The sequence below is a fragment of the Biomphalaria glabrata genome, chromosome 7 (assembly GCF_947242115.1).
Source record: "Biomphalaria glabrata chromosome 7, xgBioGlab47.1, whole genome shotgun sequence".
Classification (NCBI taxonomy): domain Eukaryota; kingdom Metazoa; phylum Mollusca; class Gastropoda; family Planorbidae; genus Biomphalaria; species Biomphalaria glabrata.
The window spans coordinates 2,406,564-2,432,947 of NC_074717.1; the positions used below are offsets into that span (position 1 = coordinate 2,406,564).

At 41.0% G+C, this 26,384-nt stretch overlaps 1 protein-coding gene across 1 annotated transcript in view; it reads right to left on the minus strand.

The window, feature by feature from the left end:
* Positions 1 to 26,384, minus strand: part of LOC106063047 (ATP-dependent DNA helicase Q4-like) — a 402,519-nt gene that overhangs the window by 279,644 nt on the left and 96,491 nt on the right. Inside the window, exon 16 of the mRNA XM_056034885.1 lies at positions 25,793 to 26,105. Coding sequence (XP_055890860.1) covers positions 25,793 to 26,105 — 313 coding nt within the window. The remainder of the gene's footprint in view (positions 1 to 25,792; positions 26,106 to 26,384) is intronic.

Below are 26,384 nucleotides of genomic sequence, written 5' to 3' on the forward strand. Positions count from 1 at the left end.
CATGGAGATCAGCCCATTCCCAGGTTAAACGTTACAAACACAAAATTTAATAAAATACTCTGAGAGACACAAAGCTAAAGGCAGATTCCTCGTCCCATATGCTAGGATAAATTTGTACAAATACTCCTTCTTCCCTAGTGCTATTAGAGCATGGAATGGGTTGCCTGAGCTAGCCAGGAAAACCAGTGACTTGGCAGAATTTAAGTCATTGGTTAATATGCATGACTGAATGCATGACGCGTAGGACGTAATCATCTTCTTTTTTGAAGTAACGTCTGTATTATATAAGATAAGATAAGATAAAATCATCCTGAGAACCTGTCAGATCCATCAAATTGTCCGCCCCTCATGTAGCTTCGATCCTTCCTCAACGTTAATGACACCATAAAGAGGCGACGCAAACAAAAAGGTTGAACACAGTGCCCCCCCCCCACATGAGTTACCTCACCCCTTGACCTTTAACCTGTATCAACGTGTGTAATATCCCCATAGAAACACGACATCTGAAAGTTTTAAACGTCTTTAAAATAAGTACCCGATGAACAGACCTTTCTTTGAACCTTTTACAAGGAGCACTTCTACAGTATTTAGAGAGGGGAAAAAAAAGGTCTCCTTGTAGAGATACATGCAGGTGTTTTGTGTATCCACTGCTACGAAGCAGGTGTCTTCTAACCGGAAACTCCACTAACAACTATCAGTGAGGAGTGGGGGAGCTTCTGGAAGGCACCCGTTGGTGTGAAATGTGTTCTTAGTCTCCGCTCACAGTTCAGCGCCAGCCATGCCGGCCACCTTCTCACATCTGTTGACTTGGCAGTGACTTTAGGTATGGAATCTTAGAGCGTTTGGTTTTAAAAGTATTGTTATCGATTACTAAGTCTTCGTTCTCCTCCCACCGTGCACGTTGCATTAAGCAAGACGAGAGTACTTGATAAGCATTAACCCATCGAAATCAATTGATTAGTTCTATTATTTATTCACTAGATACAAGATTGCTATTAGAAGGAAGAATTCTGTCATAAGTACTCGTCGGTTTGAAAGACGACATTACTTAGAAAGACGACATTACTTATAAAGACGACATTGCTTATAAAGACGACATTACTTAGAAAGACGACATTACTTATAAAGAAGACATTGCTTATAAAGACGACATTGCTTATAAAGACGACATCACTTAGAAAGACGACACTATTTAGAAAGACGACATTACTTAGAAAGACGACATTACTTAGAAAGACGACATTGCTTAGAAAGACGACATTGCTTAGAAAGACGACAGTACTTAGAAAGACGACAGTACTTAGAAAGACGACAGTACTTGTGATGGTGGTTGGGTACATTCAACAGTTTCTGGATACTGTGCGCTTTTTTTAACACAGGTATATACATGTCTGTGTGTGAGAGAGTGACGTGTGTGCGTGAGTGTGTGTATTAGTTGCCACGCACACTCACACACACGCAACACAGTGACAGGTTTTATTTAACTCTTTGAACGCTAGGCCCCCTGCAGCTAGATCTAAGAGATACATTATTATTGTGGTATTACTGCATTTCCAATCTTTCTTCCTCTCTGAGTTGCGGATAACTATCTGATTTATTTCCGTCGATAAAGCCACACCCCCAGAGGCGGCCTTAGCACTGCGCGGGGCCCAGGGAGCGTTCCATATCATTGCCACGCATATTTAAACGATAGGATGAGGGTGACAACACATTCGGTTGCCTCTGCGCACGTAGCTTATGATCAGTGCAGACTAACAGTACATAGATCTAGAATATTCTCTAAATCTCCTGGTCCAAGCCGTGACACACATGCCCACACATTAACAAGATCATAACAACTTTAGCATTTGCATTATTGTCTCTTTCTCTTTCATTAATTATTTGAATATGTATATCAATCTCATGTTATTGTCTATTGTATTATTTAAGCTTTGAATGAATCGTTTTATTTTAGGTGACGACCTATTAAAATTGCAAATGTGCAACTGTTAACAAAATCTTTTGTTTTTGTTTTATTTTCTCTGTGTGTACGCGTGTGTGTGTGTGTTTAGGCTTCTATTTACGTACGTGTGGAGAAGTAGGCGCACAAAACAGTACGCAAGTAACAGTAAGCAAGTAACAGTACGCAAGTAACAATACGCAAGTAACAATACGCAAGTAACAGTACGCAAGTAACAGTACGCAAGTAACAATACGCAAGTAACAATACGCAAGTAACAGCACGCAAGTAATAGTACGCAAGAAACAATACGCAAGTAACAGTACGCAAGAAACAATACGCAAGTAATAGTACGCAAGTAACAATACGCAAGTAACAGTACGCAAGTAATAGTACGCAAGTAATAGTACGCAAGAAACAATACGCAAGTAACAGCACGCAAGTAATAGTACGCAAGTAACAGTACGCAAGTAACAGTACGCAAGTAACAGTACGCAAGTAACAGTAAACAAGTAACAGTACGCAAGTAATAGTACGCAAGTAACAGTACGCAAGTAACAGTACGCAAGTAACAGTACGCAAGTAATAGTACGCAAGTAACAATACGCAAGTAACAATACGCAAGTAACAACACGCAAGTAATAGTACGCAAGTAACAATACGCAAGTAACAGTACGCAAGTAACAGTAAGCAAGTAATAGAACACAAGTAATAGAACACAAGTAACAGTACGCAAGTAAAAGTACGCAAGTAATAGTACGCAAGTAATAGTACGCAAGTAAAAGTAAGCAAGTAACAGTACGCAAGTAACAGTACGCAAGTAACAGTAAGCAAGTAATAGAACACAAGTAATAGAACACAAGTAACAGTACGCAAGTAAAAGTACGCAAGTAACAGTAAGCAAGTAACAGTACGCAAGTAACAGTACGCAAGTAACAGTACGCAAGTAACAGTAGGCAAGTAATAGTACGCAAGTGATAGTACCGAAGTAACAGTACGCAAGTAACAGTAGGCAAGTAATAGTACGCAAGTAACAGTAGGCAAGTAATAGTGCGCAAGTAACAGTACGCAAGTAACAGTAAGCAAGTAATAGAACATAAGTAATAGAACACAAGTAACATTACGCAAGTAAAAGTACGCAAGTAACAGTAAGCAAGTAACAGTACGCAAGTAAAAGTACGCAAGTAACAGTAAGCAAGTAACAGTACGCAAGTAACAGTACGCAAGTAACAGCACGCAAGTAATATTACGCAAGTAACAGTACGCAAGTAACAGTACGCAAGTAACAGTACGCAAGTAATAGAACACAAGTAATAGAACACAAGTAATAGAACACACGTAATAGAACACAAGTAATAGAACACAAGTACTAGAACACAAGTAATAGAACACAAGTAATAGAACACACGTAATCTAATAACTAAAGTAGAAAGTAAGGCGTATGTATGTATCTATGTATGTCTCCGCATAGAAATCAAAATCGTTTCAGCAATTTTGATAAAACTTGGCAGAAATGTTCCTTGGGTAGTAACTTAGACTGTAGTGTATGTATTGTAGGCCTAAAACTAACTAAAGACCCTTAAAAAAGTTGCCCAACTATATAAAAGTATTTTATCTTATAAATCTAGGCCATGTTTACATACTGTGTCTAAAAGGAGAGGTCACGCATGCGTAGAGATGAAAATCTATAGACCTAAATTAGCTCTCATTCAAGAAAACATTATTTTGTTATTTTACACATGAACATACAAATAAGTGTCTATTTATTTCACTATTTGATGCACGATTAAAATTTGAGTTTACTAAACATTTTGTACATAAAATCGTTCGCTCTAAATGTGAATAGCTTTAGTCGCATTGACACACTTTTCCATAGCTCGCGCGCACCATTACTTGGGCCGCGTTGTGATAAGAATGAAATTAACGTCAGAGGTCATAATATCGCGCATTATAAAGGCATATTATAAAAATTAAAAAACTACTTACATAATGCAATTTACTTTCCAATGTGTTTTTTAAAAGCATTTTAAGCCTACAGTTACCGATTCGGTTTAATTTTAAGTCTTTATCAATATACTTTTTTCTTTCAGGTTTACTCATGTGCATTTAGATCTCTTAGCAACTTAGCTACGAAATAATGAATGAAACACGGCTTATGTATCGAGGTCAACAGATTACACCTAGGTGGACACAAGCTCACAATCACAGTGTTTATAGTTTTTACTATAATAAGCTCAAAGTTTTTATTTATTGACTAGACTACTGTGGCATTCAAATTGTTTAAATTTTAAATCTAGAGCTACATAAAATTAAACAAACAATGTTATATAAACAATTACATTCACGCGTTCGATTTGATTATAAAATATATTTTAGTGCTTTTTGTCACCTACACTCCTGCAGCATTCACCAAGGCAACGCGTATTGAGGTCATGAACTTTCGGCTCTAAATAAAATTAAAAACAGATGTTGGCTTTTGACTACTAAATTGAATAAACTCTATTTTGCGTTATATTTAGATCACTGAGAGTTCAATATTTTACTCTCTTAAATATACGTTTGACTATACTTTTAATTAAGAATACACATTTTAAAAATAGATCTAAAATATACTTTCATTTTATAAAACGTAAACAAGATAGCGATATTTATACTAGATATATATTTTTACTAATTATAGATCTACACTATTAATACTTATACAGAAAACATTTTAACTTCTATTGGTGGATACTATTTGTCTACGTATAGCTTACATAATGGAAACAAAAAACAAACAAAAACATATTTATTTTATAAGTAGATCTAGGTCTAGAGTGTAGATCTGTACATAATTATTCTCCGCTTAAGTAAACTATCTATCTCTGTCATCAATGTAGCCTTTAGAAGATACTAATCTTACTAGAAATATCTAGATGGCTGCCTGGTCGTGCGGTTTGCGAGCTGGACTGTCGTTCGGATTTATCGACGGTCGAGGGTTCAAACCCTGCCCGCTCCCATCCCCCGTCGTCCTGCCGGAGGTTTGGACTAGGAAGTAAACTATCTTCAACTCTGAAGGAACATCCGAATTATGTAAAACAAAACATTTTACAAACAGATCTAGAAAGTCTAGCTCTACTTATTAACTTACACTTTACACATAATAATTTTAAAAAAATATTACTTACTTTTAACATTATTATTTCGTTTCATTGTTTACAAAAACACTCTCAGCGACTACATCGAAAGTGATACGCAACTTAAGACCCGCGGGCCGCGGGTAACATATGGCTAGTAGAACATAAGTAATAAAACACAGTAAGATAACAAAAAAGTACAATGCAGTGTTTCCTCAAGACAGGAAACAAGAGCATGCAGTAGTACACAAAAGAACACACCTAACAGTTTACAAAAAGTACATATGTAAAAGTAAACAAGAAAGACATTGTAAAAGTACTAATGTAAAAGTACACAAGAACTAATTAGTAGGTACACATGCAAAAGTACACAAGAAGTGTACATGTAAAGTACACTAGAGCTAAGAAGAACACATGTAAAGTAAACTAGAGCTAAAGTAGCACACATGTAAAAGTACACAAAAAGTACACGTGTAACACAAGAAGTTTATCAGAAGTACACATGTAAAAGTACACCATAACTAAGAAGTACACAAGTACACTAGAAGTACAATGTAAAGTAAGCAAGAGGTACACTTGCAAATTACTGTAAAAGTAAACTAGAAGTGCATAGTAAAGGTATACAAGAAGTACGCATCTAACAGTACAGATTATATATGTGCACATACTGTACTTCAGTCGCAGTCGTCTAATAAAATCTAATAACCCCAGCGCACCTATTTTTTAATGAATAGATTACACAAAAGTCACGGTAACCCTAAACTAAGTTCCCATTCTATTTCACATCCGGTTGGACTATCAATAACATTTCTGCTACCAAACGAGAGTAACACTAGCTGATTTATTTCCGTTGATAGACCAAATGACTTCCACTGTCCACCAGTATGACGTATACAATATCAGTAGGTCTTTCCTCTTTATTTCCTTTTGAAGGTTTACATTTCTCCTCATGTACAATGGTTGAAAAGGGAGAGAATTAAAGTGTGTCTGCAAGAAAGGGAACGAAGCGAATGATTTTTTGTTCAAACATTGACATCTAGTTATAGTTTTTGTATAACATTAAAGGGAGTTAAAAGAATGTCTCAGAAGATCGGGTTCAAATAATCCGATTAGGTGTCAAGGTCTCTTCTGGAACTATTAATAGCACACAAGAAAGCCAAGGAAAAGACAACTCATCTTATTCAACTTTTTCTCTATGTATGTCACAGGTGTCCGAAATGTTCCCAGCAATTAAAAACTATGAACTATTTTGTTGTACTGGTGGACAGCCCATGGAAGTAATAAAATTTAAATACATTCACAAGAAGCGAAGCTGACATAGGAGAAAGAACTGCCATATTACAATCATGTCTCTCAATATTGATAGATATGTCTATACAAAACAAAATTAATTAATTTCCCATACTCAGCGGTAAGACGCTTAGTTTCCGAACTGGAGTGCTGGTTTCGAATCCTGGTGAAAACTGGGTTTTATTTCGTGATCAATGGGCGCCTGTGGGTCCACCCAGCTCTAATGAGTACCTGATATTGTGGAAACGTAAAGGCGGTTGGTCGTTGTGCTGGTCACATGACACCCTCGTAAACCTTAGGCTACAGATGACCTTTGTATCATCTGCCCTAATAATCGCAAGGTCTGAAAGAAGGACAACTTCATCAAGTTATTTATTGTTGATTGGATCAAAGTTTCCACGTGATCTAAAAATTGGGAGATAGAACGCGACTAAGAATTGGATAGAATCAGAAACCTCATTGGTAACGAACCATGCTGAGAAGTACTCTCTTAGAGCACGTGAAAGGAAGCGAGCAGTGAGTTTTAAGGTCGCCTTGTCCCCGTACAAGGACAGCCCTAACGTCGGACATGTACCAGTTTTCTCTCAATCTAATCCTTGTCCCAATCGTCTTTTGTGAAGAACTCAGCATTCATAGAATGTGGTCTATTGTTTCGTCGTCCTCCATGCAGTGGCGGCACCGTGTGTCGTAATTTTCCCTCCACCGTCCGAATTAAGCACCAATTGGACAGTGACCGACTCGGAACTGGGCTAGAAAGGCCTGTTACACAAGAATGAGTTCCCACCACGCATCCTTTCTGTCTCGTCCACTCATTGCCCTGTGGAGCTCACGGCCCTTATCCGAGGAATCCAATCCATCGCACAAAAGCGACAACAATCTTTTGTCGGCGAGGGATCGTACACTTTGGTATGTGCACGGTTCAACACGCACGAGTGCCGTCTGGACCGCAGTTTTTGCAAGGTGGTAAGTCAAATCGTGACTGACCACTGAACAATGGGCACCACTTTGCCTTGCCTCCTGGTGCGATCACCTTTTGGGTTTTAGTGTGTGGGGGTGCACCACTTTCCATTTGCCTTGCCTCCTGGTGCTGTCACCTTTCAGGTTTTAATGTGTAGGAGTGCACCACTTTCCCTTTGCCTTATCTTCTGGTGCTGTCACCTTTCGGGTTTTAGTGTTTTAGTGTGTGGGAGTGCACCACTTTCCCTTTGCCTTGCCTCATGATGCGGTCACCTTTAGGGTTTTAGTGTTTTAGTGTGTGGGAGTGCACCACTTTCCCTTTTCATTGCCTCCTGGCGCTGTCACCTTTCATATTTTAGTGTGTCGGAGTGCACCACTTTCTCTTTGCCTTGCCTCCTGGTGCTGTCACCTTTCATGTTTTAGTGTGTGGGTGTGCACCACTTTCTCTTTGCCTTGCCTCCTGGTGCTGTCACCTTTCAGGTTTTATTGTGTGGGTGTGCACCACTTTCCATTTGCCTTGCCCCCTGGTGCGGTCACCTTTCGGGTTTTAGTGTATGGGAGTGCACCACTTTCCCTTTGCCTTGCCTCCTGGTGCTGACACCTTTCGGGTTTTAGTGTGTGGGAGTGCACCACTTTCCCTTTGCCTTGCCTCCTGGTGCTGTCACCTTTCGGGTTTTAGTGTATGGGAGTGCACCACTTTCCCTTTGCCTTGCCTCCTGGTGCTGTAACCTTTCGGGTTTTAGTGTGTGGGAGTGCACCACTTTCCCTTTGCCTTGCCACCTAGTGCTGTCACCTTTCAGGTTTTAGTGTATGGGAGTGCACCACTTTCCCTTTGCCTTGCCTCCTGGTGCTGACACCTTTCGGGTTTTAGTGTATGGGAGTGCACCACTTTCCCTTTGCCTTGCCTCCTGGTGCTGACACCTTTCGGGTTTTAGTGTATGGGAGTGCACCACTTTCCCTTTGCCTTGCCTCCTGGTGCTGACACCTTTCGGGTTTTAGTGTGTGGGAGTGCACCACTTTCCCTTTGCCTTGCCTCCTGGTGCGGTCACCTTTCGGGTTTTAGTGTGTGGGAGTGCACCACTTTCCCTTTGCCTTGCCTCCTGGTGCTGTCACCTTTCAGGTTTTAGTGTGTGGGAGTGCACCACTTTCCCTTTGCCTTGCCTCCTGGTGCTGTCACCTTTCAGGTTTTAGTGTGTGGGAGTGCACCACTTTCCCTTTGCCTTGCCTCCTGGTGCTGACACCTTTCGGGTTTTAGTGTATGGGAGTACACCACTTTCCCTTTGCCTTGCCTCCTGGTACTGACACCTTTCGGGTTTTAGTGTATGGGAGTGCACCACTTTCCCTTTGCCTTGCCTCCTGGTGCTGACACCTTTCGGGTTTTAGTGTATGGGAGTACACCACTTTCCCTTTGCCTTGCCTCCTGGTGCTGACACCTTTCGGGTTTTAGTGTATGGGAGTACACCACTTTCCCTTTGCCTTGCCTCCTGGTGCTGACACCTTTCGGGTTTTAGTGTATGGGAGTGCACCACTTTCCCTTTGCCTTGCCTCCTGGTGCTGTCACCTTTCGGGTTTTAGTGTGTGGGAGTGCACCACTTTCCCTTTGCCTTGCCTCCTGGTGCTGACACCTTTCGGGTTTTAGTGTATGGGAGTGCACCACTTTCCCTTTGCCTTGCCTCCTGGTGCTGACACCTTTCGGGTTTTAGTGTATGGGAGTGCACCACTTTCCCTTTGCCTTGCCTCCTGGTGCTGACACCTTTCGGGTTTTAGTGTATGGGAGTGCACCACTTTCCCTTTGCCTTGCCTCCTGGTGCTGTCACCTTTCGGGTTTTGGTGTGTGGGAGTGCACCACTTTCCCTTTGCCTTGCCTCCTGGTGCGATCACATTTTAGGTTTTAGTGTGTAGGAGTGCACCACTTTCCCTTTGCCTTGCCTCCTGGTGCGGTCACCTTTCAGGTTTTGGTGTGTGGGAGTGCACCACATTCCCTTTGCCTTGCCTCCTGGTGCGGTCACCTTTCGGGTTTTAGTGTGTGGGAGTGCACCACTTTCCCTTTGCCTTGCCTCCTGATGCTGTCACCTTTCAGGTTTTAGTGTGTGGGAGTACACCACTTTCCCTTGCCTTGCCTCCTGGTGCTGTCACCTATCTGGTTTTAGTGTGTAGGAGTGCACCACTTTCCATTTGCCTTGCCACCTGGTGCGATCACATTTTAGGTTTTAGTGTTTTAGTGTGTGGGAGTGATACACTTTCCCTTTGCCTTGCCTCCTGGTGCTGTCACCTTTCAGGTTTAAGTGTGTGGGAGTAAACCACTTTCCCTTACCTTGCCTCCTGGTGCAGTCACCTTTCAGATTTTAGTGTGTGGGAGTGCACCACCTTCCCTTTGCCTAGCCACCTGGTGCGATCACATTTTAGGTTTTAGTGTGTAGGAGTGCACCACTTTCCCTTTGCCTTGCCTCCTGGTGCGGTCACCTTTCAGGTTTTAGTGTGTGGGAGTGCACCACTTTCCCTTTGCCTTGCCTCCTGGTGCGGTCAGCTTTCAGGTTTTGGTGTGTGGGAGTGCGCCACATTCCCTTTGCCTTGCCTCCTGGTGCGGTCACCTTTCGGGTTTTAGTGTGTGGGAGTACATCACTTTCCCTTGCCTTGCCACCTAGTGCTGTCACCTTTCAGGTTTTAGTGTGTGAGTGCACCACCTTCCCTTTGCCTTGCCTCCTGGTGCGATCACATTTTAGGTTTAAGTGTGTAAGAGTGCACAACCTTTCCTTTGCCTTGCCTCCTGGTGCTGTCACCTTTAACGTTTTAGTGTGTGTGAGTACGCCACTTTCCCTTTGCCTTGCCTCCTGGTGCTGTCACCTTTCGGGTTTTGGTGTGTGGGAGTGCACCACTTTCCCTTTGCCTTGCCTCCTGGTGCGATCACATTTTAGGTTTTAGTGTGTAGGAGTGCACCACTTTCCCTTTGCCTTGCCTCCTGGTGCGGTCACCTTTCAGGTTTTGGTGTGTGGGAGTGCACCACATTCCCTTTGCCTTGCCTCCTGGTGCGGTCACCTTTCGGGTTTTAGTGTGTGGGAGTGCACCACTTTCCCTTTGCCTTGCCTCCTGGTGCGGTCACCTTTCGGGTTTTAGTGTGTGGGAGTGCACCACTTTCCCTTTGCCTTGCCTCCTGGTGCTGTCACCTTTCAGGTTTTAGTGTGTGGGAGTACACCACTTTCCCTTGCCTTGCCTCCTGGTGCTGTCACCTATCTGGTTTTAGTGTGTAGGAGTGCACCACTTTCCCTTTGCCTTGCCACCTGGTGCGATCACATTTTAGGTTTTAGTGTTTTAGTGTGTGGGAGTGATACACTTTCCCTTTGCCTTGCCTCCTGGTGCTGTCACCTTTCAGGTTTAAGTGTGTGGGAGTAAACCACTTTCCCTTGCCTTGCCTCCTGGTGCAGTCACCTTTCAGATTTTAGTGTGTGGGAGTGCACCACCTTCCCTTTGCCTAGCCACCTGGTGCGATCACATTTTAGGTTTTAGTGTGTAGGAGTGCACCACTTTTCCTTTGCCTTGCCTCCTGGTGCGGTCACCTTTCAGGTTTTAGTGTGTGGGAGTGCACCACTTTCCCTTTGCCTTGCCTCCTGGTGCGGTCAGCTTTCAGGTTTTGGTGTGTGGGAGTGCGCCACATTCCCTTTGCCTTGCCTCCTGGTGCGGTCACCTTTCGGGTTTTAGTGTGTGGGAGTACATCACTTTCCCTTTGCCTTGCCTCTTGGTGCTGTCACCTTTCAGGTTTTAGTGTGTGGGAGTACATCACTTTCCCTTGCCTTGCCACCTAGTGCTGTCACCTTTCAGGTTTTAGTGTGTGAGTGCACCACCTTCCCTTTGCCTTGCCTCCTGGTGCGATCACATTTTAGGTTTAAGTGTGTAAGAGTGCACAACCTTTCCTTTGCCTTGCCTCCTGGTGCTGTCACCTTTCGGGTTTGAGTGTTTTAGTGTGTGGGAGTGCACCACTTTCCCTTTGCCTTGCCTCCTGGTGCTGTCACCTTTCGGGTTTGAGTGTTTTAGTGTGTGGGAGTGCACCATTTTCTCTTTGCCTTGCCTCCTGGTGCTGTCACTTTTCGGGTTTTAGTGTTTTAGTGTGTGGGAGTGCACCACTTTCCATTTGCCGTGCCTCCTGGTGCTGTCACCTTTCGGGTTTTAGTGTTTAAGTGTGTGGGAGTGCACCACTTACCCTTTGCCTTGCCTCCTTATGCTGTCACCTTTCGGGTTTTAGTGTTTTAGTGTGTGGGAGTGCACCACTTTCCCTTTGCCTTGCCTCCTGGTGCTGTCACCTTTGGTCTATAGTGGACTGGGCCCGGGTGTCGCGCCCGGGTGATGCTGGCCACCTGTCTCACATCCTGGCGTATGTTCGGTAGAGGGAGCCGTTCCCTCGGTGTTTGATTGGTTTTCCGATGGTAGCACACTTTGCGACCATAAACGCATCGTTGCCGTTATGTGGACGGAGCCTGTTGCACCAGTACTGCTCATACCCGCCTTTTCGATTATTGAACTTGACATTTTGAAATAATAGGGAGAAGTTGTCCAGGGGGTCCGACTTGTTGCATGTTAGACTATCGGACTGTCCCATCGTTGAGACAATAGCTGAATGTCTTGAGCTGGTGCCCAAGACTGCTGAACCCATTGTCGGCACTGCCTGCTTTCCCTTCGAAATAGGGGAAATTTTAGTGACCGTTTTTTTCAACGTTCGTTTCCAATGCCGTCGGCGTGGCGGCTTAGAGCAATGCCGGTGTCTTCGGAAACACTGGCTCCGAGGCCAGTATCGTAGCACGCTGGACTCCGTTCTTTTCGTCCCCGTGCCTAACCTTGTGAGTCAGATACAGTGATTACTAGGCTTGCCATGCTTCCCCCCCCCCACACACACGCTGGAAGGCGGAGACGTGTGGCTATTTCTTTTACATTGATTACCTGGTCTTTAAAACCTGTAGCCAAAAACCAGTTCCCACCCTCCACGAGGAGTGTTCACCCGGCAACCACGATGAGGTGGGATCTGGAATTGCCGCGCAAGACTCGTACTAGAGAAGGCAGAAACTTGTCTCACATGACTGATTTCTCCAGTACATTAAAACTTTCGATTTCCCAAGAACCCGAACTACGCGAGGCTCAGTAAAAGAACTTTGTAAATGTAAAGGTAAAGATCACGGTGAATCATCTGAAGATTTCATGTTTAAATCCAGAGAGTAGCAGAGATTGAAATCCCATGAAGATCTGCTCACGAGAAATCACTTTTTAAAAAACTCATATAATAAGTCAAAGAGACACACTTCTCAAAATTGTGGGATAGGACAAAGTATTTTAAAAACGAATCTAAGCTCTACCAGCATTTTGTTGTTTTTTTCGATACAAATATTGAAACATGCAAGAAAATCTTGAGATTGAAATCTAGTTCAGCAAGAAAACAAAACAAAAAAGAGTTCTTCCTTCTAACAAGTCTGACAAGAGGATCAACAATTTCAAGTTTTTAGAAGCTGTGCAGGCGTGGATGTGTTAGCAGTGGCTAGTTCTTAAGTATAAGTGAGGCTGTGAGCGAATCTGTGTGTGTGTGTCTGTGTGTGTGTGTCTGTGTGTGTGTGCGTTTGGTGTAAGCTCCAAACATATGTCTTCATATAAGTTTAAAAATACAGAGAAAAAGAGAGACAGGAGAGAGACACAGAGAGAGAGACAAAGAGAGTGAGAGATAAACAAAAAGCAAAGAGTAGACCGAGAGACAGACAAACTCATAGAGAGTAGAGAGAGAAAGAGGAAAGAGAGAACAAAGAGGCAGGCAAACTCAGAGAGAGAGAGAGAGAGAGAGAGAAGACAAGAAAGAAGAAAGAACGAGAATTGAAAGGATATAAAGAGAATGCTAAACCCCTAACGCCTCAGAATCTGTGCAGTCCTGAAGCCTCGAGTCTCAGCAGCAAACATCCCAAAGTGATGGGAAGAGCTCCTACTCCAATCAAATCTCATGGCGAGTGCATCAGTTCTAGATCCGTGTGGCGAGAAAAACTGGGAAGCACGTCGTGTCTCAACAGTTCACATCAAGCCATTTCAAGTGCCAGTCCTGAGCCTCTCTAGATTAAGTCATTTGCGGAATGTGTGTGGGAACTGACCATCACTGACCCTTAATGCATTAACTATTTTGAAAACATTTTTGCCCTGTTTCTTTTTTTTCCCTAGGGACAAGAGGAGGGGACGGGATAGTTATCCTTCATCTTAAAAATTCAACACTCAAAAACAAGAAACCCCCAATATGGCTTCAGTGCGCATGTCAAATGGTTCGGGAAATTCCAAAGCTATAAACGTCTCCAAGTATAGCTGGTTAGCTACATACTTAAGTCCATTACAATTAATTACTGTGCTTAGATTTACAAGCCCATGGTAAGCCTACATTAATTGCTGTGCTTAGATTTACAAGCCCATGGTAAGCCTACATTAATTGCTGTGCTTAGATTTACAAGCCCATGGTAAGCCTACATTAATTGCTGTGCTTAGATTTACAAGCCCATGGTAAGCCTACATTAATTGCTGTGCTTAGATTTACAAGCCCATGGTAAGCCTACATTAATTGCTGTGCTTAGATGTACAAGCCCATGGTAAGCCTACATTAATTGCTGTGCTTAGATTTACAAGCCCATGGTAAGCCTACATTAATTGCTGTGCTTAGATTTACAAGCCCATGGTAAGCCTACATTAATTGCTGTGCTTAGATTTACAAGCCCATGGTAAGCCTACATTAATTGCTGTGCTTAGATTTACAAGCCCATGGTAAGCCTACATTAATTGCTGTGCTTAGATTTACAAGCCCATGGTAAGCCAACATTAATTGCTGTGCTTAGATGTACAAGCCCATGGTAAGCCTACATTAATTGCTGTGCTTAGATGTACAAGCCCATGGTAAGCCTACATTAATTGCTGTGCTTAGATGTACAAGCCCATGGTAAGCCTACATTAATTGCTGTGCTTAGATTTACAAGCCCACGGTAAGCGTACATTAATTGTTGTGCACAGAGGTACAAGCCCATGGTAAGCCTACATTAATTGCTGCGCTCAGATGTACAAGCCCATGGTAAGCCCACATTAATTGCAGTGCTCAGATGTACAAGCCCATGGTAAGCCTACATTAATTGTTGTGCTCAGATGTACAAGCACATGGTAAGCCTACATTAATTGCTGTGCTTAGATTTACAAGCCCATGGTAAGCCTACATTAATTGCTGCGCTTAGATTTACAAGCCCATGGTAAGCCTACATTAATTGCTGTGCTCAGATGTACAAGCCCATGGTAAGCCTACATTAATTGCTGTGCTTAGATTTACAAGCCCATGGTAAGCCTACATTAAATGTTGTGCTCAGATGTACAAGCCCATGGTAAGCCTACATTAATTGCTGTGCTCAGATGTACAAGCCCATGGTAAGCCTACATTAATTGCTGTGCTTAGGTGTACAAGCCCATGGTAAGCCTACATTAATTGCTGTGCTCAGATGTACAAGCCCATGGTAAGCCCACATTAATTGCTGTGCTTAGATGTACAAGCCCATGGTAAGCCTATATTAATTGCTGTGCTTAGATGTACAAGCCCATGGTAAGCCTACATTAATTGCTGTGCTCAGATGTACAAGCCCATGGTAAGTCTACATTAATTGCTGTGCTCAGATGTACAAGCCCATGGTAAGCCTACATTAATTGCTGTGCTCAGATGTAGAAGCCCATGGTAAGCCTACATTAATTGCTGTGCTTAGATGTACAAGCCCACGGTAAGCCTACATTAATTGCTGTGCTTAGATGTACAAGCCCATGGTAAGCCAACATTAATTGCTGTGCTCAGATGTACAAGCCCATGGTAAGCCTACATTAATTGCTGTGCTTAGATGTACAAGCCCATGGTGAGCCTACATTAATTGCTGTGCTTAGATGTACAAGCCCATGGTAAGCCTACAATAACAGCTGTGTTAGAGATGCACAGGTTCACATTATAAATATATTAGTCTTTTGAAAAGGATGTGTTATAAAGAGTGTGAGGTGTACACTTGACGAGGCAGCAGATGTTTACAGCACTGAAACGACAACGGCTTTACAGGACTGCGACAGAATGTAACCTATTTTTTTTTCTTTTAATAATTAAAACAAACTAATCCCTAATTGTAACGCAATAAGGTGTGGTGTTGTGTGGTTTTGTGTTATATACATGTGTGCAGCGCGATTTCGTGTGTATGTGTGGTCATCGGCATGCGGTGTGTTGAATAAAGCTTTGGCAGGTTTGAAAATGACTCTTTTGTTGCTTAGCAGCGGCCCGTTGTATCGTCTCAAGTATTTCCGCATTGGACACTGTCAGACACATGGCTTCAGCCAGGAAACAATTGTTTACTTAATAGCGTGAAGACTTGAATCCTTCTCCCCCCCTCTCTCTCTCTCTCTCTTTCTCTCTCTCTCTCTCCTCCTTTCTTTCTATCATCTTTCTCTAAATGTGACACTGCTGACCTTTCTACATTGACTTTGAGATCTGTAACCCTTGGAGACACTTGCCAGATTGAAGGATAATGATTACTTTTTTTTTCTCTCTCGCTGACATCCAGACCGACAGTTCTCTACCGAGTATCTAAAGAAGTATCGCTGATTTCGTCATGCTCTAGAATTAACGCAAGGGCAATGTAGATGTAGTCCTAATTTAAGTTATTTTTTTATCTTCGTTGATATCTGAATAGAGGTGGGCGTGGCCATGTTTTGGAAATAAAAACAACGACATTACGAGTTATCTTTTCCTGAACAGCGATTTCACACATTCTATTAACGCCGTCATTTTACTGACTGAACAGGCTATTACCATAACTGAAACTGATGTAAAACAAAGGGGAAGAGCTCCTTTTTTTGGGATGACAAAATTACACCCTCACACACCCTCACACACACACACATACACAGATACCAGCATAGAAAGTTTAGAGGTTCTCATTTATTTTTCCAGGATTTGATTCAAATGTTTCAGATTTACAGCAGCCATGAATCACTCTATCTCTCATACTCGCGCGAGAATAATGTTGTTGTTTTTTTTTTAATATCCCTTGCCTGTATATAAAATTCAAGTATGCGTGAACATCCAAGGGAGGGAGTTGTGCTTGACAGATGTGTATTGTGCTGTAACAACAAAACAAAAAGTTCACGAAATCGTGTGAACCTTTGTTTTAATCGAAGTATTATGCCAACGACTTGAGAGGTCAAGCAATGTATCCGTCGCTCAAGGAGTCCAGTGCAGAGCAAGCTATAATCAAGTTCCGGGTACGTGTTTGTATACTTCTTGAGGTAGCCCCGTTGACTTGTGAGATGCATTAGACGGGGAGAGGGGAACAACATGTATGTACCTTGGAGCATGTCAACAAACAGGAAACAGATCCTCGCCAAACACAACCAAGCCCTCTCAGCGGCACAAAGTATGCCGGGAAGGGGATACGTAATCATTTTCATCCTGGACCAGATTTCTCGGCTGCAGCTGAGCGCGGTGTGGTGTACGACGAGACTGTGTGCGCCCTATCGTGGAGCCGCGACAGAGACCTCTATGACATTGTCCGCAACTCGTAACGGGTAGATGAGTGTGTGCATATGTTGAACAAATAAAAAGAGAGCTACATTTAGAGACATTGGTAGCCAAGCTTCAGCACTCAGCCACCTAGTCTACCAAGTTTCACCACAAGACCACCCAGCGTCAGCACTGGACCACCTGCCCACCTATAACAATTGGCCACCATGTACCATGTCTGAAAAATTAAACTACGATTTCCTTCCTCCATAAAAAAAAAAACACGTCATCAAGAGTGAAATCTGCTCCCGAGACGGACTCCTGTTGTATTCAATATGTTCAAACCGGACGGGCATTTCCGGAACTCATTTGGTTGGGGGGAAAAAATTAGAAAAGGGGGGATAAAGACTTCAACTCAAACCAACAGAAATCTAGAAACTGATTGTGTGGTTGTGAGCATGGGGTAGATTAGAATGTCACAGAAACACCTTGGTCGTTGCACAACATTAGTTTGAAGACAAGATTACGTCATTCATATCTCGGGACCCTTTCAGATTTTTTAATGTGATTTTAATAAATATAGTCATAACATTTTCTTGCCATTTCTTCGCCAACCCAGGCCAACTTTTCGACAACCACTTGACATCCTGCCATGATAAGAAATATTTAAAACCCAGACGTTGAAAAAAAAACACAAGTTATTTCTAGATTTTTCGCTTCCCCCTTTGTCCCCGCCTCCGGCACTCCTCTCGTATTACGAGCTCATTGGTTTAAGACAATGCAGGGGCGGCGTTCAATTTAAACCTGTCTGTGCAACCTGCGGTCTTGCAGAGCAGAACTGGATCGTGGGACATGTTTCAAGGTCACAACGCTTAACAAAAGTTGTTTTTTTCTCCCCTTAAATCTTTGTGTTGAATGAAAGATTTCGCACAGGTAAACCTGCCCTAGAATTAAATACTGTTCGCTATCACATTGAGAGCAGCTGGACCAACTTAATGAACCAAAGAGAGATTTACGTTCCAAATTGGTTCATTGACTTGGCCCAGCTGCACTTAGTGTGATACAATGTGCTCTGTTCTGTGTGTTAATAATAATAATAATTTGAGACATGACTCGCCACATACTGCGCTGCTGTGGCTGTCACGGAGCTCTCTAGACAAAAGACCTTCGAGCTAACCCTAACCAGGGCCGGTCTTAGGCCACTGCAACCTATGCGGTCGCAGTGGGCCCCGCGCTTTCATATGCCCCGCGCTAATTCTAGGTGTAATCATTATATTGCAAAATATATGCGAAAAATTCCTGGAAATCTCATGAATTTATTAAAATCTCCTTAAAACTCATACAAATCTCCTGAAAAATATACTAAATTGTCATTTGTGTGTGTCATTCATTGCGGAAAACGCCAATCCTACGCGCGATAATAGAAAAAAATCATTTCAGCTTTCATGTAATAAAATGTAATAATCGGGCGAGTTTTCACTTTAATCGGAAGTTCCAATACTTTATTTACTTTTAGAGTCACTGGCATATAAATATGTCATAGGTTGCTATGTTCTTAAAGTAAAGTTAATTTGATCGCAATTTAGTACTTAGTAAAGAGTGAATACAATTGAAGGTCGATTTTTTTTCCTAATACGAAATCTTAATTTTAACTTATTATCCTTATTCCCACAAAGACTAGGCCCCGCGCAATCAGTTTCGCATAGGGCCCCGCAACTGTTAGGACCCGCCCTGAACCTAACCCTAACCCTAGGCCCAATTAATCAGGGACCAAAAAAACATATGCCATCATGGAAAAAGCGCCTTGAAGACAATATTAATCAGCTGAGGAGCCAAATGAATACGATTGGACAATATCTTTGAAAAAAAAACATTCCGCGAAAATTCTTAACAAATTGAAGTCCATATTAAGAACAACTGGAATCAAATTGACGGACTGTGATAGCCACACACAACTCTTATGTTCGAAAGATACTCTGAGACAGAAAGCTAAACTAAAGGGAGCTAGATTAAAGCGCTACAACGAAACCACCAAAAGGAAGAAGCATAATGCTCTATTTCAACACAAGAGAAAACAGTTCTTCCGTAAACTAGCTGATAATGGTGCTGACAAAATTCAAACCATTACTAGCACTAAACACGGCGCGTTCATCGACTATTGGGCAGCGCTTTGGTCTGACCCTCTACATTACAACGTACAGGCTGACTGGAACAACTAAATCCAACCTACGAACAAGCTAATACCAGAAATGTCTGATGAGGATTTCACAGCCGAGGAAGTCTCAGCAGCTATATCAAAAACTCACAACTGGACTGCTCCTAGGCCTAGACAATATACACAACTTTTGGTTGAAAAAAGCTTAGCCATACATGTACCACTAACATCAAGTTTTAACGAGTTAATATCAGAACCGTCTTCAATGCTGTTAGAACTCACTGAAGGGAGAACATTTCTCATATCCAAAAAGGGTGATCCGAATCAATCATTAAAACTAAGGCCCTATTACTTGTCTGTCAGTTGTGTATAAACTACTAACTTCACTATTAAAAAGTAAAATGTATAAATTCTGCTCTGCCCATAAGCTACTAGCAGAGGAACCACAAGGTTGCATTGAAGAGTCGATGGGCTGTAAAGTACAGCTTACTATAGATGGTATTATATTGCACCAAGCTAATAGAAGAAAAAGAAACTTACACATGTGCTACATCGACTGTAAAAAATCATTCGATTCAGTTCCGCATGATTGGCTGTTGAAAACCCTGGAAATTCATAGAATCAACCCAAGAATAAAAGAACTACTGAAAGTCTGTATTGACTAATTGGAAAGTAAGTCTACACCTTAATCGTGATAAATTAGGTTCTGTGCACATAAGAAGGGGTATATACCAGGGTGACTCTCTATCTCCGCTCTGGTTCTGCCTAGCTATTAACCCACTTCCTAAATTACTCCATGGCACTACAAACGGTTTTAGGGTTGACACTAAATGTACAAAGTCTGTGTCTCACCTGTTATACATGGATGATTTAAAGCTATATGCAGAGAACGAGCAAAAGTTACACACCTTAATTAAAACGGTAAAACGCTTTAGTGACGCTACCACGGAAAATTTCCGGCTTTATTAGATGGGGACAACATTGACAAGGCTTACTTAGCATAGCAGGTCATCTCTACCCTGAAACTGAAGGCTTTGTTACAGCAATACAGGACATAGTAATTAGGACAAAAAATTACGAGAAACATATCCTAAAACTCAATATTGTTGACAAATGCCGAAAATGTGGAAATGCGGATGAGTCAATTGAACACATAATGGCAGGATGTTCAGCCCTATCGGAATCTGCCTACCTAGGTCGCCATAACCAAGTTGCAAAGCTAATACACCAGCACTTGGCTTTGACACATAATTTGATTGATAATGATACTCCTCCGTATTACAAATACTCACCACAAGAGGTTCTCAAGTCTACTGATCATCATTTGTACTGGGACAGGCCTATTTTGACCCACAAAATGGTAGATTTTAATCGCCCTGATTTGCTGCTCATTGATAAAAAAGAAAAAGCCGCTACCATTATTGATATCGCCGTACCACTGTCTCATAACTTAAGAAAAACTGAGATTGAAAAACAAAGAAAATATGGAAACCTATAGGATTGGAGATTAAGCGTTTATGGAAGTTATCTAAAACAACAATATACCACATTGTTATATCAACCGAGGGGATAATAACAACTGACCTCACAGACACCTTCAAGGCCCTTAGCATTCCTAGAAACATCCTCGTTGCCTGTCAGAGGGCGGTACTGCTGCAGACCTGTCACATCACCAGAAAATTCCTCAGTGGAAACTGATAAAGGGACAACGATGAATTTTGTTTTCCTTTAACGAAACTCGACACTGGCTGCGCCGGAGAATGAATACTCGCTCTTTTCTAACATAACAATAATGTTAGTTCACTGTTGGGATAGTGACAACTCTATTATAATGAAAAAAATTGCATTGGAACAAGTGGAACCTTGCTAGGCCACGAGTTATCACGCCAGAATAAAAGAGAAAACCCGAATTAAAGACCGTATCGTTGACTATTATTTATCGACCTCATCTTTACCTAATCACTGGTATTTGAAATCCCCACTCAGCCCCTCTACTAATAGGCTGATATGGAGAGTGTTGTCAATGTCCGACGCCAGAGCATTGATTCCCAGTTTCTGATGACATGTACATATTGCATGATTGCTTCAAAAACTTGATATCAAGTTTGTCACTAGTGATGGGGAGATAGATAACAATAGAGTTCATAATTGCGAATCAGGATTTCGAGTTGTTATCAATTTTAAAACAAATTAAATAATGGAACAGTTGCAGATAACTCTTGAGATGACTAATCTCCCTTAGCAATTAGGAAGTGAACGCTATGCATATGTTCATGAAACCTTTGGCAGTTTTGATTTAAAAGTATGGTCTCTTTGCAATTGTAAATAGGTGTCTGTGTTGGGGTTACAGTTCCAGGTGTTACAACGCCGCGCTACTGAACACAAACTAAATCGGATATTTCCGTTCCTTCGGTCACATCAGCTACGTGGAGAAGGAGGAACTGCTGTGTGGGCGACATCGTTCCGACCAGAACTAATGCTCAGGCTTTCAAACCAACTCAACCTGCGATATGCGTGGACGGGGGCCTCTCTCCGAAATAGGGCTCCACAGTCACATGAAAAAGTTGTCTACGAGCAGAACCCTACGACTGAAGGAGGCTGACACGTGTTCGGCTTCTTGACTACAAACCAACACAGACCTATTTTCAGATTGACTGCAGTCGTCTGCCCGTAAGTTTTTTATAAGCTCTAAATTTGACCTACGATAATTTCAACGCCAACTCCGACTGAAAGAATCTAACGTTACTCTTTATCTGAACCAATACCAACATTCATACACTGAGACGGTGTCGAGTTTGCTTTGAGGTACCATGTAATTAGTTCCATTGAACTAAGTCACCAGTGAGGTGCCGGATAACAGATGGTGGGTTGCCTTCAAGATAGGATCAAGAGAGTTTATACTCTTTTTTTTCGGAGACATGCGCTGTAATAAGTTTGTGGAGAGATCAAACATTGGTTTGAAACAGAGAGATGTGTTTGGGATTCACGTGGAGAGGAAGCTAAGAATATTTAGAAACATTCTCTCCCATGAGTAGACCGCTTACCGTGTCTGTAGGTGGCAGGGGAGAAGACTGGCAGTTGGCAAGTTGGCATTAACGAAAATGAAAATGAACGAAAAACGAAATTAAATAAAAATTAAAAATTATAAAAAAAAAAAAAAAACACCAATAGCAAGGAGAGATTTTATCAGTATATAAGAAATGGAAAGACTTCAGTAACACGAAATGCAGAAACTTAATCAGTAGTAGGAAATGTAATATTATAATAAATTATAGCTTTTATATAGCACTATGGTCTAGGCTCGAGTGTGGGGAGATTATGGAAATATGGGAGAAGGTTTTCCGTGCTGCCTTTATAGGTAGCCAAGCCAAGCCAAGTTCAAGCGTACTTAGCCTCTCGACCACGCTAGAGACTAAATCAGTAATAGGAAATGTAAAGATATAATCAGTAATAGGAAATGTCGAAACTTAATCAGTAATAGGACATGTAAAGACGTAATCAAATAATAGGACATATATAGACGTAATCAGTAATAGGACATATATAGACATATTGAGTAATAGGACATATATAGACTTAATCAGTAACAGGAAATGTCGAAACTTAATCAGTAATAAAACATGTAGAGACGTAATCAGTAATAGGAAATGTTGAAACTTAATCAGTAATAGGACATATATAGACTTAACCAGTAATAGGACATATATAGACTTAATCAGTAATATGAAATATAGAGACTTAGTCAGTAATAGGAAATGTCGAAACTTAATCAGTAATAGGACATATATAGACTTAACCAGTAATAGGACATATATAGACTTAATCAGTAATAGGACATATAGAGACTTAATCAGTAATAGGAAATGTCGAAACTTAATCAGTAATAGGACATATATAGACTTAACCAGTAATAGGACATATATACACTTAATCAGTAATAGGACATCTATAGACGTAAACAGTAGTAGGACATATATACATATAGTTAATTAGTAAAAGGAAATGTAAATAAAAAGGGTAATCGTAAGTACTAAATTACTTTACATTCATGATACAACTTTTCCCTGCGTCAATTATCGCCATTGCAACTAGAAGGGAGTATATGACATTCAATGAAGAAAACTAGTCAACATTACAAGACGGTCAGTGAACGCGATACAATTAATAGGACGACCTTGCATATTTACGTCAACATAAGCACTTTCTACTATTGAAGCGATAACACTTAGTCAGACCAAGTTAGTTTTAAGACGAAAACTTGTTTTCTGTCTATGCTTCAGTCTTGTATAAAAATCAATGTCTCACTTCTGACACCAGAGACGTCTGATGGCCTCCCCCTTGAAAAAACACAAGCAGGTCTAATCCCAGGCTTCTTGCGAAGACGAGACACACGAAGAAAGTCCCAGTGTTTGGAAAAGAAGCGCATCTGTGATATTGTGCCCGAGTTATCGCTCTTATCAAAGCCTCACTGTTCGGACAAATTGATATCAGAATATGTTACTTCTGTCAATATTTCTACAGAATGGAATGTTGTTATTGAGACAATACTAGCAGGAAAACAAGGAAACGAAACTCTCAGATGGGGGGGGGGAGGAGGTGGGGGGGTTAGGATTTAATGAAAAACAAAAAGAAGCGAACCAGCTTTTGAGTTGTATCCCGTATCAACTTGTATCCCATATCAACTTGTATCCCGTATCAATTTATATATATATTCACAATGTTGGGGAGATCTCCATACAAGGAGGCTACTTCAATAAATAGCTATCTTCTTATGTATTGATATTTTAATAAACCGCATACTAATTTATGATCACTTTATAAGCTCTATTGCTATTTAGCACAAAGCAATGACAAAGCTTATATTAACTCACTCTGTCTGTCTGGATTTTTTTTTCTCTTACCGGGGTACTTCCAAGTTTTTGGATCAAGTTGAAACTTTACACAATTGTTTATTGTCAATGACAACACACGAATCAATCAAAAAATTAACCATTTAGATAATTAATTACTGGTAATTGAATAAATTTGGTTTATTTAGAAAATTGAAATAGATCTTACAGTATTGAAACAAATGGCAGTAATTAAGCATTTCATCTCAATGTAAATTTTGCTTTTTTTTTTTTTCAATTAAGTAGTTGGCAACAGCGATGTTTTAGTATGGCCTCTTTGACATTATTTATTTAAGTCAATTTATTTCCAAATCTCTGCCAAACTTCCTCTTTTTTCATTTTCTGAAGTTATTCTTTGGGTTCTTTTATATCGCCATCATATTTCTTCATCTCGCTTTATCTTCTTTTTATCTTCTTTTTTTTAAATGTATTTGCTTGAAGAAGTGAATGAGACCTTGCAAATTCCAAGTGTAAGAAAGGGCAGATTACTGTGATAAGCTTTTAGTCTGAGAATACCCCAGAAATGTAGCAGACGGCTTGGATTCACTTCTTTGAGAAACATTTTCAAAGTTCACTATTAAGTTTTATATCTCAAAAGTGCTGCTAAAAAAATTCCATCGTGCAAAAAATAAGTGCAACCACTACTTATTATTAAAGTACCACCTATGGTAAATAATATAAGCAAACGGTTGTTGTTGTTGTTGTTTTGTTTTTTTTTGGTGTGTTTTTTTTTACATATACATACACCACTTTTAAAACATGTTTAAAGTACTACATAATATACCAGAGTTTTACTTTCCTTGCCTACCGGATGCCATTTAAAAAAATTTTTAAAAAAAGTAAATAAGATACTGATAACACCTACTCCAATAGAGCAATGGCCATGAAAATAAGCATGAAAGTTGCGCTCATAAAAAAAAGGATCAAAAGAAAAGTTCAGAATTCCGAAGATTTTCGGAAAATTCCCACCACTGCAATACATCAAAACATCTCCAATCGCATAAATTGATTATAGTTAGTCTAGATCTATCAAAATTCATTTACATGATTGGTTCAAACTGATTTAATTTCACTCAATATGAGCGATTTATTTTGTTTTTTTTTTTTTAAGCATTTTTTTTTTCTTGTTTCCTTTTTAAAAAACGGTTCTAAAAAAAATGGAATCTCAAAGAACTGCGCTGATTAATAATCTCATAAGTAAAAACTTGAAAGAGATACCCAGCCAATTTCGAAAGAGTCTTTGAAGTCTTTCAATGGGAAGAGAAAATGAAGTTCAATTATTCGCGACTGAAGTGTGCTGTTATTAGAGCATGTCAACACAGACCTCATCTATAAGCTCAAACACATTTTGTGTAGAAAGAAAGTGAAGGCTTATCAAATCCAGGTCTATTACATAATAGCTTGCATTCGTTTGAAATGTGTGGGAATAAAGGTCAAAGGTTGGGACCATTTGATCTGGGTAGATCACAGACGACCGACTACACAGAAAATTATAATTTAACAAGTGTGTGTGTTTTGTGTTTAGTGTTTACGGGTCACGGATTGCAGATGTCATACACAACATAAGCAGAAAGAACGGTGAAAATGCAACGGCGCCTGGTGATTATATCACACAAGAAGTTGCAAAGGGAAAAGATCGTCTCTCGAGACGTAAAATGCCACAGGATTTAGTGTTTAGTGTTTTTTTGTTTGTTTGTTTGTTTGTGTGTGTGTGTGTGTGTGTGTGTACACACACACAGAGAGAAAAAGAGAATATTTAAAATACAAATGTATAGGAAATATAGAATATAACGTTAGTACTTAGGGGAAAAAAAACAGACAAGAAACAGACAAGAAAAGAAACAGACAAGAAACAGAAACAGACAAGAAATATTAAAGAAAAGGAAGAAAACAAGGAAGAAGAAAAGGAAGGAAGCAGTCAAAAAGACTTACCTCGGGGTCCAGAAAAACGTGGCAGTGTGAAGTTTGTCCATCTCTGCCTGCTCGGCCGACTTCCTGAACGTAGCTCTCGAAGGACTTGGCCATGCTGTAATGAAGGACAGCCCTGACGTTGGCCTTGTCCAATCCCATTCCGAAGGCCACAGTGGCCACGACCACCCGAAGCCGCCCAGACATAAAAGCCTTCTGGACGCTTCGCCTCTTGGCGGCGGTCAGCCCGGCGTGGTAGCTTTCACACGTCCACACCCGGGGGTCAAAAGTCGCAGCTTTTTTTATCCTGGGCTTTTTAGCAGGGGGAGGCTGATATCTACCTGCAAGACAAAGAAGAAGTAGGCACTAGATATTTGAGAAAGATTTCCTGCAATAATTGACAAAACTATTTTATCTTTGGAAAACACAGGACATGCCCACCTGGAAGGAATTTATAAAAGAAAGTTCCAGAATCGTCAAAAGTAGAGTCAAGTCATAGAATTGTGTAAATGTATGCAAGAAAATGTATAGAGCTAATAGAATATTTGTGAATAGCGTTACTTTTAAGAAATCGTATGAGCACTGACCGTAATGGACACTTTATTCAAACATCTAG